The sequence below is a fragment of the Thamnophis elegans genome, chromosome 5 (assembly GCF_009769535.1).
Source record: "Thamnophis elegans isolate rThaEle1 chromosome 5, rThaEle1.pri, whole genome shotgun sequence".
NCBI classification, from domain to species: domain Eukaryota; kingdom Metazoa; phylum Chordata; class Lepidosauria; order Squamata; family Colubridae; genus Thamnophis; species Thamnophis elegans.
The window spans coordinates 46,454,163-46,470,156 of record NC_045545.1 but is presented as its reverse complement, the minus strand read 5'-3'; the positions used below and the strand labels follow the sequence as shown (position 1 = coordinate 46,470,156).

At 39.0% G+C, this 15,994-nt stretch overlaps 1 protein-coding gene across 1 annotated transcript in view; it reads left to right on the top strand.

The window, feature by feature from the left end:
* Positions 1-1,722, top strand: part of CACNA1S (calcium voltage-gated channel subunit alpha1 S) — a 91,192-nt gene extending 89,470 nt beyond the window's left edge. The window contains exon 44 of the mRNA XM_032217895.1: positions 1,561-1,722. Within this exon, the coding sequence (XP_032073786.1) occupies positions 1,561-1,722 (162 nt within the window). The remainder of the gene's footprint in view (positions 1-1,560) is intronic.
* The last annotated feature ends 14,272 nt before the right edge of the window (positions 1,723-15,994 follow it).

Here is a 15,994-nt window from a genome sequence, read left to right as displayed (position 1 = left end):
GAAATACGTATACCATTAAAAAGAGGATGTATGTAAAATTATAATTATGAAAGATGTTTATTGGAATGTAATTATCAATACCAGCAAATATTAAATGTTGTGCTCAGATGCTGGAATACATCATGTAAATTAATTGGAGAGAGTGGAAAGGAAAGGTAGAGGGAAGGAGGAAGAGAGGAGACAGGAGAGAGGGAAATAGAAGGGGGAAGAGAAGTAGAGAAAGGAGTGGAAAGAGGAGAGAGGAGAGAGGAAAGGGAAGTAGAGAAGAGAAGGATGGCAGAGGGAAGAAAGGAGGTAGGGAGGAGGAGAGAGGGAGAGGAGATAGGGTACAATATGGTGTATTGAAAACAGAAGAGCAAATGATAGCTGTTCTGGGTCGAGAGAATGGTATAATAATGGACAATACAAAATAATTTCTGTTCAGATGTAATGCTATACTTGTGGTTATATGCATGAAATTAAAATAAAATAAAAAACTTTTTCAAGAAATCAAATTAAGAGTTAGAATAATATTACAGTATTAATAACATACAGTATCAACCTTGTCAACTCTCAGACTTCCTCTCCTCTATGTATTCAAAATGAACAGTGATTAATTTTATATGTATTTATATGTTAGGTTGTAGATATATACATATATATGTATATAGGATAGCCATATGTGTGTTATGTATGTGTACACTTTTGAGAGTAGGCAACAGAATTTCATTTTTAATGTGTGCCAGAGTGCCCAGAGGAAAAAAATGACAATAAAGGTTATCTTATTTTATTGTAAGCCAGGCACTAGTAAATGCTGTAGTTGCAAATCCTTGCTTGGGGGAAGATTTGATTTGTAGCTAGTCCTCATTTAACAACCACTTTTTCAGTGATGGTTACATCACGTTGCAACTTACAACAACGTTGAATGTATTTGCACCTTTTCTTTGTAATTGTGGCTGTCATAGTAGCCCTGCAGTCATGATGGTGATTCAGACTCTTGTTAATTGGCTTGCAATTTTGACAGCCACAGCTTTCCAGTCAAGTGATGGTCACTTGACTGGATCTTGGCGATCTTCAGTGTTAGCTTCAAAAAAGAAAAATCAATGGGCAGGAAGTCATGATCGGGCCTAATGATTGCATGGGATTCACTTAACAATGGCAACCAGAACTGCCACCACCGCTGTTGTAAGTAGGCATGTCATGTGATATGCTTTACAACTGCATTGCTTAGCAATTAAGTTACTGATCCTAATTGCGTTTGTTAATTGAGGACTACGTTCAGATGATCTCAAAGATACCTTCCAGCAGTAGGATACTTTGAAATACCTGAGAAGATATAGGCCATTCTCATTCATTCGCCATGGTGGCAGTGGTTAGAGTGCAGTAGTGCAGGCTACTTCAGCTGCCTGCCGGCTGCCTGCAATTTGACAATTCAGATCTCACCAGGTTCAAGGTTGACTCAGCCTTCCATCCTTCTGACTTGGGTAAAATGAGGACCCATATTGTTGGGGGGCCATATGCTGACTCTGATTTAATTTTATTTTACCCAAACGCTAATCCTTTCCCCCCTCTTCAATGCAGGCACTGGCCTCTGAGGGACTTTGTTTCCTAGCTAAAGATGATTCTTTTCTGAAGCTGACAAGAAATGAGATGGTTGCAGCCTTCCAAGCAGAACTGACAGATGTGGAAGACACAGCTGCCATGCTGTTGGAGAGACAGAAAAGCTCAGCTTCATCTCTATAAAGGGCCTATAACATGGCCTTTCCACTGGGTTTTTTTTTTGGCAGTATTGCTCTATAGTGGTAGCCACTTTTGTTGTTTTGGGGTGATTACCATGAAAACGCTACACAATCTGCTCATGGTGGCCTGATTGATTTCCAGCCTGATAGGCAAGAGAAGAGATAGCAGATGGAAAAGGGAGAGGTTTTTTTGGCTGCCTTAGGAGAGATTTTAAGAATGGATTCCTAGAGAGATTTGCACAGGTGAAGAGAGAATCTCTTGCTCGTCCAGGTCTCATAACATCTATAGCCTGTAATTTAGATGGATTATTACATACTTCCAAAGTATTGTAACATTTCTTCCCTTTGGCAGTTTGCAAGGATTCTGAAAAATGCCTTTAAATTATATTGGAGAAAATGGAGAAAAAGAAAAAATGATTAAAAAATAACACTTTTAATAAACAGAAAGTGCCCAAATGGTTTTTTTTATACATTTGAATTTTCATTGATATATTTTAAACTTCAAAAGATTTGAATGTAGTTTAAATGGTTGTTACAAACAGTGAAATTGAGAGACTGATCAGTTTGCTTGCTTGGTTTTTGTTTTTTTAGAAAAATGGTGTACATAGACATTCATTCATACAATCCAATATAGGGAAGAAGAATTTTACTGCTTATTTATATTAAATCTCCAAGCTGTTATAAAGCCATTGACAAAATATATGGTATTTTCCCCAGTACAAGGTACTTCAATTTTGAAGCATGTGTCTCAACATTTAAATTACACTTTATACATTTTACATTATGTATGAATTTGGACTTTTATCTCATTTTATTCCTAGGGTTCATAATAGTTTGCAATTTTGGGACTCCATTGAAATTTTAGAAATTAAAGACCTTTAAATTAAAACATTCATACTTTAAAAGATTACATGTAATTTCCAAATCTATATTTAGAAAGTTGTTCAACTTTGCTCCAACTATAGTGAGTTAGGAAATCTGTAAATTTAAATTCCAACTCTTTACATTATAGAATTCAGATCTTTAAATAACTGCATATTCTTGGTTTATATTTTGTTGTTCAGATTGTGTTATATTAGGTTTATCCAGTTTCTATAAACTTTTTAAAAATCACATTCTGCTTTAATAGTAGCAGCTTAATCTGCTATAATTTTAGCATATGAAAGATGGAATATCAATGATAAATTTATAACTTTTTAAATCTTCTGATTGCTTTACATAAATGAAATGGCTATGAAAGGCAATTTTTTTTCTCATCAGTTAGCACCTCTGCTGTAAAAGCAGCCAAAAATAGCTAAATCCCTTTACAAGGCAGCCAAAGCTATTGCTTAGCTGTAGCTTTCTGTCAGTGCACCTGCCACGTCATCTTCACCTCCTTTATATATTAAGAATCCAATCCCTGCAGCCAGCTTGTCCCAGAACAGGTTTCCTCTCAAGGTTAATAGATATTCAAATGAGAAATTATGCATCCCAGGAGAGGTATTGAATCAACAGAGCCTAGCTGCTCTCTGGGTTTTTATTTGTTAACTCGTAAAAGGAGAATGGATAAAGGGATGCTTATGAAAAAGGGGGTTGGGATTGTTAAAGCAAATCCTTTTCTCTCTGGAGGCCAAACTCTGATTACAGTCTGCTTGAGCTACTGGAAACCCTGGAGCAATAAGCAACCATCTCTCCAGCTGTCCAAGGAATCATTTCCATGTCAAAGCATTTAATTATAAATTAGAGTTACAAAGGGAGGAACTTGGCTAGAAGGGACCTCAGTAGCAGGAGTTGCTTTGCTGTTTTATTGCCATGGGGCAGTTTTTAAAATGCATGCAGAGGCTTCACTTCTGGGCTTGCACCATTATTGCCCTTTGTCTTATTGTAGCTCTGTTCTTCTTTTATATACCGTTATTGTTTTTCACCAGGCAAAAGGCGAAAGAAGAACACAGGAATAATTTAAGAATAAATAATGTAAAGACGACCAAATATTTATTTAAGTCAATTTATATGGGGGCCCAGCTCATTCTCAGTGACTCCAGGCCCCTTACAAATAATTGCAGGACTTGCTCATAAGTCTGCTTGTTTTCAGGCAAGTGTATTTCTGCTTATTTTTTCTAATAGCAGTTTCAAGGTTTTTTTTTAAGGCTCATTATGGACTGGGGTCAGATGGGGATAAGCAAGAAGGCCTGAAAATACATTTTAAAAATGTTCATCACCATATTCGTGTTACCCATCTGATTTATCCCTCTTTTTCTTTGTCAATAAAGAATTAAATTTAGTCCATGACAATATCTGGGTTAACATACTAGCAGAACTAAGTATAAATCAAGACAGATGGGAAAAGTTACTTCAGTCTGATAGGGAGGCAAGGTTCTGTTTCTTAGCACAGAGGTTCTATGTTGGGGCAAATTACAAATATGCAAATGACATGGTTTATGGATTTCTGTCAGTCATGGCATCAATACATAATCATGCCATTTGCATTATGGTGTCATAGTGCAAATGGTATATGTTGAGTTCATCATGGTTTGTTACAGCTCAACCCTGGGCTACATTCTCTTATATCAATTGTGAATTAACAGTGATACTAATAGGTTTCTATGACTAAAGTACAATATGCAAACATTCATAATTTTTTGCTTCTAAAGGAAGTGGTCTTTGGTGAAGCTCAACCCAAATTGCTCTGTATCATCATGACTCCTCATATTTGATACATTTCTAAAAGTCAATGTTACTTTTCTTCAGTCTGGCTTTTGATTTTCTACACTACTGTATAAGGTAAAAACTATGGTTGTCTAACCACTTCATTCCATGGAAAGTAATATCCTTTTATGACAAATCACTCAAAACCAACTGTGACTGCAGGGCCATTACAATTAGCACACTCCTGCTATAGGACTTTTTCTGTATGGTTTTCTTTCAAATGCTCCTGTTCCATTATAGGATCCCCTGAATCTATTGATGCCTTAGTCACTGGTTGTACTAGTTTGGATGCATTAAGAAAAACACTTAGAAAATCAATACAATACAGAGGTGGATATGCATGTCAGAGTAAGAATCAATTTCTCAACTCTAATTTCTACAAGAAGCTTTTAATAATTACTATCAAATAAAGAGCTATGTCTTTTGAGTTGAGGGAAAGATTGGAAATGGGTTCCTTTGTAAATTCATTGAATAAACAATCAGTCACATCTTATGTCAAGGTAAATGACAATGAAATTTCCACGTATGACTTATTAAAATAATTCTTTCTCCCAGGCCGCTAGGCATTTTCCTTTGAGATAATTCTTATGGACAGCAATTTAGATAAGCAGGTTTTTGATGTATTTGAACAGACATCATTGTAACACACTGGAAGACAAATCAATGTGTAGTTGACTTAGAAGAGTCTTTCCAAGTCTGGTGTCCTGCAGATACGCCCAGCCTGAGTTGGAAATTCATGATATTGTAATCCCAATATCAATCTGTAGCCATAGCTAGATTTGACTTACTTTAAGATTAAGTCTAGCATGTTTTCAGACCCCAGAACAGGAGTTCTCCTTTTGCTTTCATATATACCAATCACTTCTCACCTGGCTTTGTTTTTATTTCTCACAAGCCCTCAGCATGGTGTGCATACATGAGCAGTAGACATAAAAGCCTGCAAGGCAAGATTCAGTCTTTATCCCCAATTACTATATGCCCCCCCTTTTTAAAAAAGGAAGTGCCAGATGGCTATCACAAAGACAATTCAGATACCAGTCAAAAAGGGGAATAAACAGAAACAATAGCTAATTATTAATTGCTTTGTCATCTGATGTGCCTTGGATAATTTACCCTTGATTAATGTTGATCGTTTAGCCATTTAGTTGCTTCCAATTTTTTAATGACACAATGGAGAACACTTCAGCAGGATTAATGTCAAGCCACGCTTTATATTGTAATTAATATCTTTATTGAGAAGCTGACATGCTATGAATAATCTCAGGTGTGTCTTGGTCCTCCAAGTTATGGTTGTCCCAAAAGTGCTTTTTCAAGAGGCAACTGGACTTTCTGGTTTTATTTTGAAGATATTTTGCTTCGTACCCAAGAAGTTTCTTCAACTGAAAAAGCCTCTTGGATGAGAAGCAAAACATCTTGGAAGAAAAACAAAGTCCAGTTACCTCTTGAAAAAGCATCTTTGGTATAATCTCAGATGTGTGTGCATGAAGCAGAAGCCTCAGTAAGCATGAATTGGCACCTCTTTTAGCTTCCTATGTGCAATTATTAAACTTATTTAATATGTTGTTTGAATTTCAGTTAACCTCTGTGTTGTCTAACTAAAAGTTAGACTATTGGTTTAATATGGCAGTACGTTTGAGTGCAAACATGTTAAGCCTGAACTCTCATTCAAAAAATTGTCTCATGAGGACAACTTTGGATTATTTGTATGAACTCACTGAGGTTTCTTGTGTATGTAATATGAAGACAACAAAAAAGAACAGTGTCCTATTGCTCCATAAGGGTAAGTAATTCTGCATTCAAAACTAGCATCCTCAAAAAGAACCAACCAATTGGCTTGTATCAATCTATGCAAAAAATATAAATCTACCAAGCTGCACAGTTTTTACCATCTGTGCTTGACAGTACACTGGCAAACCCATTATATAAGTATAGTCTTATACTAATAAAATGTTTCTAAAGAATCTTATAATTTATTGAACCAAATATGATGGGCAGTTATTGGCAATTAACTTGAATATGAACATTTTCTTTTTCTGCATGATCCCCCTCTATTAAATTGAACACTGGTCCTAGAAGATAACATAAGTAATTTGCAGCAATACAAACCACATACAAGATTTTAAAAATGTAAGAAAAAAATTCATTTGCATAATGATCAGCATAAAATCCATAAGCAACATATCCAGTACTGATGTTACAATCTATGTCGTTCACTAATAACAGTGAACAGTGCATGTGTGCGTGTGTGTGTGTGTGTGTATTTGTCTGTGTGTTTAATGCCTTCGAGTCAGTGTTGATTCCTGGCAATTGCCTGGACAGGTCATTTTAGAAATAAATTTGCCACTGCCTTCTTTCTAGAACTGAGAGAGAGTTGTCCAAGGTCACCCAATTGGTTTTATGCCTAAGGCAGAACTAGAACTCACAGTCTCCCACTTTCTAAACGGTTACCTTAATCACTACCTCAAATTGGCTATCTAACAGCCCATTGCAAATGTTATTATTTTGCATATAATTCACCCTCACCCTAAACACTCTGATTACATATTAAACCAAGTATATGCAAGATCATTAACTCAAATAAATTCCTAGAAAAATGTTTGACAGAAGGTTAGACATTAGTTGGTGATACCAGGAGTATATGCAGGGTGTGGTCAAGAAAAGTCAAGGTGGAAGCTACAATGATTAAAGCTCTGCCAAATTTTATGTGCCTCCCTTAAAAAATGAGCTGAGCTCTTTACTTATTTTTCATCACGCTTTGCAGACATCCATGGACGTATCAGAAAATGCCCAAGGACAGTGGTCTGGTTGATTTTTTTTCTATTGAGTTTACTATTAAATAGGAGGAGCAAGGTTTGATATGTTAATATAAAAAAGATTTACTGGTAAGTATTGGTAGAAAAGAAATGCAATTCACTGATTAAGCTGTTGCTTAGAGAAACACAACCAGATTTGTTTTAATTCAATCAATACAGCTACTTAGAACAAATTATTTATAGCACCTTCTAAAATAGAAATCCATCATCCAGTCTTTAACATTTAATCACACCCTTTTTTCCCATACCCTTTCTCCCCCATAATGAATTGAAGGAGATAAATGGCATGTAGACTTTGGCAGGGTTGCCAAAACTTAAACTGGAAAACATAAATGTATTTCTGACGGAACTGGGATGAGGCAGCCTATTATTTCCATAATTTAACACTCTGTTCACCTCCCTGCTATTGTGATGTGTGCCTCTTTTATTACAATAATGCTGAACTCAGGGAGCCCTATTCCAAATCCTTTTCTGTCTAGGGACCCTGTTCACCCAGCATCCCGAATCATAAACTGGGCAACACAAACTTGAAGCTTGTACAGATGCAACTTATAGAATTAGTTTATGGTTATGTGAACCCAGAAAAAGTTGGTTAATTGCATTAAGCTAATGCTTATATACAGTCCGCTCTCTGTGGAAATGGGGATTGTCTTCTTTTGCTTTACTTAATTCAGTATACTTATCACAGCTATCTGTGAAAAGAATGCTCCTTTCCCAGTCACTGAGAGTAAGGGAAGACTGCTAAAATCATGGCTATGACTGAATGGATAAAGTTCACACCACATGCTAAACCACATGAGTGAGACTTTTGTGAAAACTCAGCTATTGAGGTATGTAAACTGCATTTTATTTTATGATAAGGTGTTTGCTGAGGGCTGCACTTTATATTTTATGAGAAAGTGAAGGTCACAGTGAGTAAGGTGACATGAAAACTGGGTAGGATGTGAAAGAGAATCTTGCAATGTTTTTTTTTACTTATACATATTAAGTGACTACACTATAAAGGGCTGGGTTTACACAACCTTGTCATACTGTTTTTTTTTTAATGACGATCTTGTATAAATGCAGCCAGGTATAGCTTATTTAATGATTAGAAACAAAATGAAATTTAACATGAATACTCCAGCAGAACCAAATCAATTGTATGGCTCAGTGTGTTGTGTGAACCAGGTCTTTTGTTTTTTAAAGATTTTTTGGTTTCCAAAACTAGGCTGCAAAAATCCTTAAAATGGCAACAAAGAATGCTAACTCTTTGCTGCCATCTAATGTTCACTTAGATTTCTGCAATCCATTTATGAAATAGGACACAGGACCTAAAATTATGTGTTTCCTGTTTCAAAATGGCAAGGAACAATGTCAATGATTTTACATAACTGAAGCTACAGGAAGATGTTAGAATTTTAAGATGCCCTCTCCAGTTTATGACTTAGAATGTTATTTCCACTGATATCTAGAGAGAAAAACACACAAGGCAAAGCTTCCTGATTACAAGACCTGAATAATAGCTGACTGATGTACACATGCAGGTTGCAGTGTCTCATATTTGGTGGTTTTTGTTGTGAATGTCTGAACATCCTCACCTAACTTTTTTGCACACTACAAAGGGTTGAACTAGACTAGCATTTCCCAATTGAACAAGTTTGAGAAGCAATTCTAAGTTCCCAGAACTCTTCGTAATGGCCATGCTGGCTGGAGAATTCTGGGAATTGAAGTCCACAAGTCTTAGAGTTGCCAAGTCTTTGGACCTCTGACCTAGAATCTCAATCTTAAACTAATGGAGGCTAACATAGACCACAACATGGTTTTCAGCTATAAGCAAGGAGCAACTGTAGCAACAGAATCTTTACATCCATGCATATGCCGATATTGACTATAATTACACAACAGAGTTTACTGATACAGCTATATTTTAGCCTAATCTGTTGCACAAACCCTAATCTCCACATTAGATGAAAATTCCCATCAAAGGCAAACCAGGGCCTGCGATAATCACACAATGCACCAAACCCAGTTAGCCAACTCCGCCTAATATGAGAAACCCGGCCTCTGTAACGTATGGCGTCATTCAAATGAACCCTTGGTTCAGCGACTACCACAACCACAAAAGCCCATCTTCCATCTCTGTGCAAAACGCTACATGCTCACAGGCGATCTCTGTGGCAATTTAGCTTACAAGCTCTTTACTCTCTTCCGGGAATAGATATATTTTCCTCTTTTCTAGAGCTGGCCGGCTAGAAGGAACGGAAGCGATTCACGAGATCGTGCAATATAACGTGCAATATATCGCCAAGCCTCTGGACCCTTAACTTCTGAAGCCCGCCCAAACGCGAGACCTTTTCCCTCTTTCCCTCGTGTCTCCCCGCACGCTGCCCACCGCCCCAACTCGTCTCAAGTCCCTCCCCCACCTTTTGAGTTGACGGGGGGTGGGTGGGCGTGACCGCCTCCGCGTCCTGACGCCCCTCCTTCCGCCTCCCTCCTCTTCTCTACCCCCCCTTTTCCCAAGCCTCTCCGCCCGCTCGACTTCTCCCTCGGTCGGTCGCCGCTAATTTCTCCTCCGCAGTCCCGCTGCTGCTGCTGCTGCTGCCGCCGCGGCGGCGGGCGGGATGGGAAGCGGGGACGCTGCCTAAGCTTTCTCCCGCTCGGGGCTGCCTTCTCTCTCTCTCTCTCTCTCTCTCTCTCTCTCTCTCTCTCCTGGAGGGGACGAGCGTCCGCGCTCCCCGAGAGAAGCTCAGCAGCATGCCCTCCTCCTGCGACTCCAGCAGCCTCCGCGCCTCCTGCTCCTAGCCGAGTCGCAACCTCTCCTTGGCCCCGGCCCCACCGAGCTCCATGGTGGTTGAGGGGCAGCGCTCTCCTGCGGTGCGGGGCGACGGTGGCGAGGGAGGGAAGAGAAGAAAAAAAAGAAGGGAATGGCCGCCCAGGGTGACAGCTGCAGCGTCAAGGTGGCCGTGAGGTGAGGTGGGGACAGGAGGGGTTTTTCAGTGGGTAACTTTCCATTGCAGGTGAATGCAAAGAACGAACAAAAGGAGCCCCAGTCCAGCAGCTGCTGCTGCTGCTGCTTTCCCTCCCCGTTCCAAGCCGGCCCGTTCTTTGCAAACCGGGTCCCCCCCCCTCTTCCCCCCATTGGCAAAGATGCGCGGCTCTTGCAGGGCGACTTGTGCGTTTCGCTGGGGTGGAGGGCGGGGAAGTGAGGCTGCCTTGCTGCGCTTGGAGCTGCGGACTCGGGGTTTTGCTGGCCGTCAGGAGGAAGAGTGTGGCACGGCCCCTGATGGAGAAAGAGGGGCTCGCGCTCCTCCCCCAGGCTTAGGGGGAGGCTGAGCCCTGTCGCTGCCAAGGCGGAGAAGTTGCCTCTCGTTCCCTTTATCTCTGCGTGTCTAACCTACGCCGGTGGGCATTGTGCCTCTTTGTTAGAGCTGCAGAGAGGTTGACCCAGAGCGAAACTCCCCTGTCCAATTGCTGGACCTGTCTGGGTGCTGAGGCGGCTAATAATCTCATGCACACAAAAAATGTTGGTAACTAGACAGACCCATCTCTTTGGCCCTCTGCTTCTTCCCTACTCTACAGAAGCAGATTTTGTGCTGTTTCCCTTAAGAAGGTACAAAGAATGAGGTTTTAGTATTTCTTTAGTATTCTTTTGGAAGAATAGCAGAATCTCTCTCCCTCCCTCCCCCCCCCCAATCAGACAGCAGCTAAAGCAAGAGAAACAAGGAAATCCTGTATTTCACATTTGCTCTGTTTTTCTGCCTTTCCTTTCTGTCATGTGTGTGACTGTTCATTCCATTTTTCTTCATTATTATTGTTTCTGATGAAGCCCTTGCTGTCAGATTTCCATGTGGGCCAACAGTTAATTCCTTTCCCTTGTTAGCTTCTGTTTCCTTTGGCTGGCAATTAATTTTTCCTCTGTCAGTTTTTGTGCTTTCATCCATCATATGTGGTGACTGATAGCTCCTCCATTAGGGTGGGGTTGGGGGCCTATCTGGTTATGCAGTGCCCTGGATAAATAGCATCAACAACGTTGTTTCACGTTCATCCCTCTTTCCCTTTCCCTTGCCTAATTTTGCAACTCCCTGCATTTCGTTTGTGCAGGTAAAGTCAGCACAAGTGCTTTTTCTCTCTTCACCTGAAGCCTGGCATTTTTTTCCAGTTGCAGGGAAAGGGTGGTGTTAATGCAGAGGCATATTTCCCATGGTGCTTTCCTTTTTGTGTTACTCTTAGCCACGGAGGATACAATCTCCTTTGTGTGTTCATGCACACTTGAGCTTTGATTTAAAACAATCAGGAAAGTGCATGTAATATAATTTCTATTTGATTTGAATAAGGAGCAATGCTTTATGAAGCGAAGAGAGAGTCTGTTTCTGAGGCAGTGTTTTGAAATGATACTGTTGTCTGCCATTCTGTAGGGTGAACTGGTCATTTGTTGAGTTGGTGGAGATGGGTTTGGAAAGGGGCTTTGTCCCAAAAATACTAGATTTAGCAGACATATTAGGGTTGCCATTTTGGCAACAGTTTGTTTCTCTGCTGAAAAGGAAGCACACTTTGTACAAAATGCCCAGTTCACACGAGGCCAGCACTACAGATACTCTTCACTAGGTGGTGCATATCTTCTGTCTGTTAGTGTTTTGTACCTGAAGTGCTGGACCAATCTTTTTTTTAACCTGGAAATATAAAAATGTATTCTTTGCTATTGTGACTATTTTATTGCCACAGAAGGTTTTTAAATATTGGTTGCAAGGCAAAAGCCAACACCTTTTGTTTTTTAGTGGTCCATGCTTCCCATCAAGCCAGCTTATTCTAAATGAGCTCTTCTAGAAATGTTGGACTGTACCAAAATTCCCTGCTGGCATTATCCTTAGCAAGAACATATTGCTTGTTCTGGTTGGGAATTATTAAAATTATCAGAAATTGGGCCCAAAAATTCTGGAAGATGCTCAGTTGGAAAGGCATTCTAAAGAGCAATCTAGGTTTGAGTGTTGTGAAAAACAAGTACTTGCCCCACCTAACTTTCCTTTCTAATGTATCTTTAATATATATGCTGGCTCAAAAATCAGAAATAAAAAGCTGAGACAAAGGCAGAAGGAAAGAACTGTTGCTCATTAAACAATCCTCTTCCTTCCAAATGTATGTTCAGTAGGAGATTCTGTGCCAGAGATCATCTTCAGTGGAAACTAATCTGTTGAAAACTACACAAAAAGCGAGATTATAGCATTGCAACTGCAAACAGTCGCTAAATGAGGTAGTCGCTATATGAAGACTACCTATAGAGGAAATGTAACAAAGCTGAGCAGGGCCAGCCAGGAGTGGGATTTGGGGGTTCTCCAAACTGCACAGAATCTTAGCTAGAGGTTCTCCCGAACCCCTGCGAACCCCAGCAGCCCACCCCTAGAACTAGTCTTCCATTAGCACGGAGTACTGCAATGTGGGAGCAGTCACCAATAAAACTCTCTTGTCTATTCCTGTCAGATAGGCCATTGGCACTAGTGGGTTTAAAGGAGGTACCTGTAGGTAGGCTCATAAGAGAGATAATGGTCTTTTAAACAGGAGAACCAATTACTTGGGACAGAACATGTGGGCTGTGTACAGTCCTGCTCTCCCAGAAAAACCCTGTCCTTTTGCTGCCAAATTTTGTAGATGTAATTCCTTGTAACATTTAATTGTGTATTTGGGAGGGCATTTATTTTTTTCAATGACCATTGTTGCTGTTGTTATTATTAATTTGGCCTTCCTTATTTGCTGGAGTGTGGCTCATGGCATACCACTCAAAGTCAAGCATGATCTTCAGTTTGAAAAAGATCAAATTTCTTTTCAGCTTAATGGGTAAACAAATGGAAACATCTTATGGAACTTGGTTTTTATGATGATAACAGCAGAAAAGACATCCATCAAATACCTCTGATGGAAGAATGGATGATGGAGTGGGTGGAATTGGCAGAGATGTTGAAATTGATAGTCTTGAAGAAGAAGAAAAGACTGGGAAATTTTGTTTTTACTTGGAAATCATTATTTGAGTTTTTGCAAGAAAATGAAAGAAATGAAAAGCTGGTTTTGGTACTTGATGAATAGCATTGTATGAGATTATCAAAATAATGTAGACAAATATTAATTTGGAATAGGAGTTCATTGTTTTCTTATATCTTTATCTATACCAATGAAACTTAGAAGTCATTCTTTTTCTATTTTCTTTACTTTTTTCCTTTTGTTTTTTCTGTTTACTGTTATTCCTTTTTCCTTTTCCAACAGTCTATCTTTTAATTTTGTATCTTTTTTTGAAATTGGGAAGAGACCACGTGACCAAGATAGGTTTAAAATGATAGTTGGAATATACTGATAATTAGTAATAATATACACAGAACTAATACACAGTGAAAGCAGCCTCTCTCTAACTAGTCATAATAATAATTTGGTACTGCCATTCTGGACCAGGTACAGTTTCTGGACACACAGAGTTTGTTACAGGAAAACTCAGACAAAATTAAAGCATGTGCATAGTTAGAGCAAATAAGCAAACAATGTGTGCTTTTGCAAATGACATTTCTTTTCCTAAGAAATTCAGGATTTTATTATTTTCTTTGAAATATCCAGGTTTATACATTTATGGTTCAAAAGGAAATTTAAAACATTTACTTAATGTATTTTCCAATCAGTTAGTATGGACTGTTAGTAGTTCTAGACTTCAGGGTGGCTATGTGGTGTAGAGTTTTTCTTTCAGTTTTAGAAATGCAGTCAATTATGCAGATCTATGCCAGCTATCCTGATTTGCATAATGTAGATAGATTTTCATGGTAGTCTATAATGTTGCACAGGGGGGAAGCAACAGGAAAAGAGGAGTCAGAGGACATATATGTGTTATTTCAGCTGCAGTTCCTTTAAACTTTCTTACTGCAGGACATGAGGGTATGTGGGTGGGGGAAATGTCAAAAACTTAACAAGTGTTTTGAATGCTGCAGTCATCATATAATTAAGAGGGGGAACTGAGGTGAGGGGGGAAGATCAATCAAATGGAAGTGTATGAGCAAACTATTGGGGCCTTCAGCAATAAGCAGGAAATGAGGGGAAGAGTGAACTATCTTTGCCTGATACCTCCCCCCACCCTGCTGGTGCTTGTGCAATTCTTCTGCTATAAGCACATCTTTTGTCAGAGTGGTGTATGTCCCCTCTACATTGACTGAATCCAAGAGGGCTATTTTTTCCCTTTTGCAGTGTTAGCAATATTAGAACCTGAAGTGAGTGGCAGAGAGTAATGGGAAGGGGTTGATTTTAAGAGCAATTTAAGACTATAATGCAAACTTGCATCCTGCCAAAACAATGTCAAAAGCAAACCACTGCTACTTTCTTCTCTCCCTCTCTTCCCTCCATTGGAGCTGATCATTGGAATTGGCCATATTCTTCTAACAGTGCACTTAGTGGAGTAGATTTCTATAAGTACAAATTATCAATAGGAACGGACTTCAGAAATCCTTCATGTGCTGAATCAGTGTTTCTTAATTTTAACAACCTGAAGATATGTAGACTTCCAGAATTCCTCAGTCAGCATGGACTTCATCGTCAATAGAATGCTGGGAGTGGAAGTCTACACATCTGAAAGTTGCCAAGGTTGAAAAACACTGCTCTGAATTCATCCTTTTAGTTATAGCTAAAATGTGAAAGGACAGAATGGCTTTGTAGTTTGGAATTTTGCAATTTGGTTTCTGGTACTTTGAGTTTTCAGGGATGTCTTAGGTACTTGCTATACTAGACAAGGTAAAACATCCAAAGTGTTTTGGAATTTCCTTTGCTAAGGGCACAACTAAAGCATTTCAACTGTTCTTCACTGCAAGCACCCTTCCCCCCCCCCCCTTGCTCTTTTCTGTATGGGTAAAACAAATTAAAGAATTCACTGCCATAGCATCTGTTCCTTTCCCTTTCAGTCTGGCCTGATACATATGGAAATATATGGTATACTAGTTAAGAATGAAGATATGATGCGTACAGACTCAAGCTACACATGGAATCCATTGCTTAACTCTGGTATTTCTCAGCAATCACTCCTATATAGAGTTCAGGATTGAGAAAACTGGTATATATCTTGGGCTAAGCCATGGCTTATTAAACCATAGCTTCCTGGTTTCATAGCACATTCTAAGCCATCAACCATGATTGATCTCGATAATTGGATTTGTAGTACTGGATCATAACTAACAGCCACATGTTAGTTTGATGGATAGGTAACCCAAATCACTTTGGAAAATATATTTAGAAACCAGAATTAGCTTTTAAGGCACCTATATGGACATTGCACACATTGACATGAAAATGTAAGTTATAATTCTAAGATACATTACAAAAATGCTTAATAATCTGAACAGTGTTCAGAATGCAAAATGCCAGTGATAAGCAGGTGACATAATAAAAGCAGAAAAAAACATGATTATTCTGCCTTTGATGATCAACACTATTATGCAAAGGAAATAAGATTATTCTGGTAGAAGCCTGTATAATGTACATCCCCCAACTCTACACATCAATTCATTCATGTTTTGTGACATGTCACATGACTGAAACATATAATTTGTTGTAGCTTGAATTTGAAAAGAGATGAAGTCATTGTGGGGCTCACTTAATTCTGTTCTGATTCTATCCTACTCTGTATGGTGGTTATCTCTCTATATATTTATAATCATTTTTGTCCTGTGAAGCCTTCCTAAATTGGATACTTTCCAGAGTGGCAAGGAATTGGTTTAACTTACTTATAAGATATTGTTTAGGGATGATTGTTTTACTACTTCTGTTTGGCAAGTATGCTGA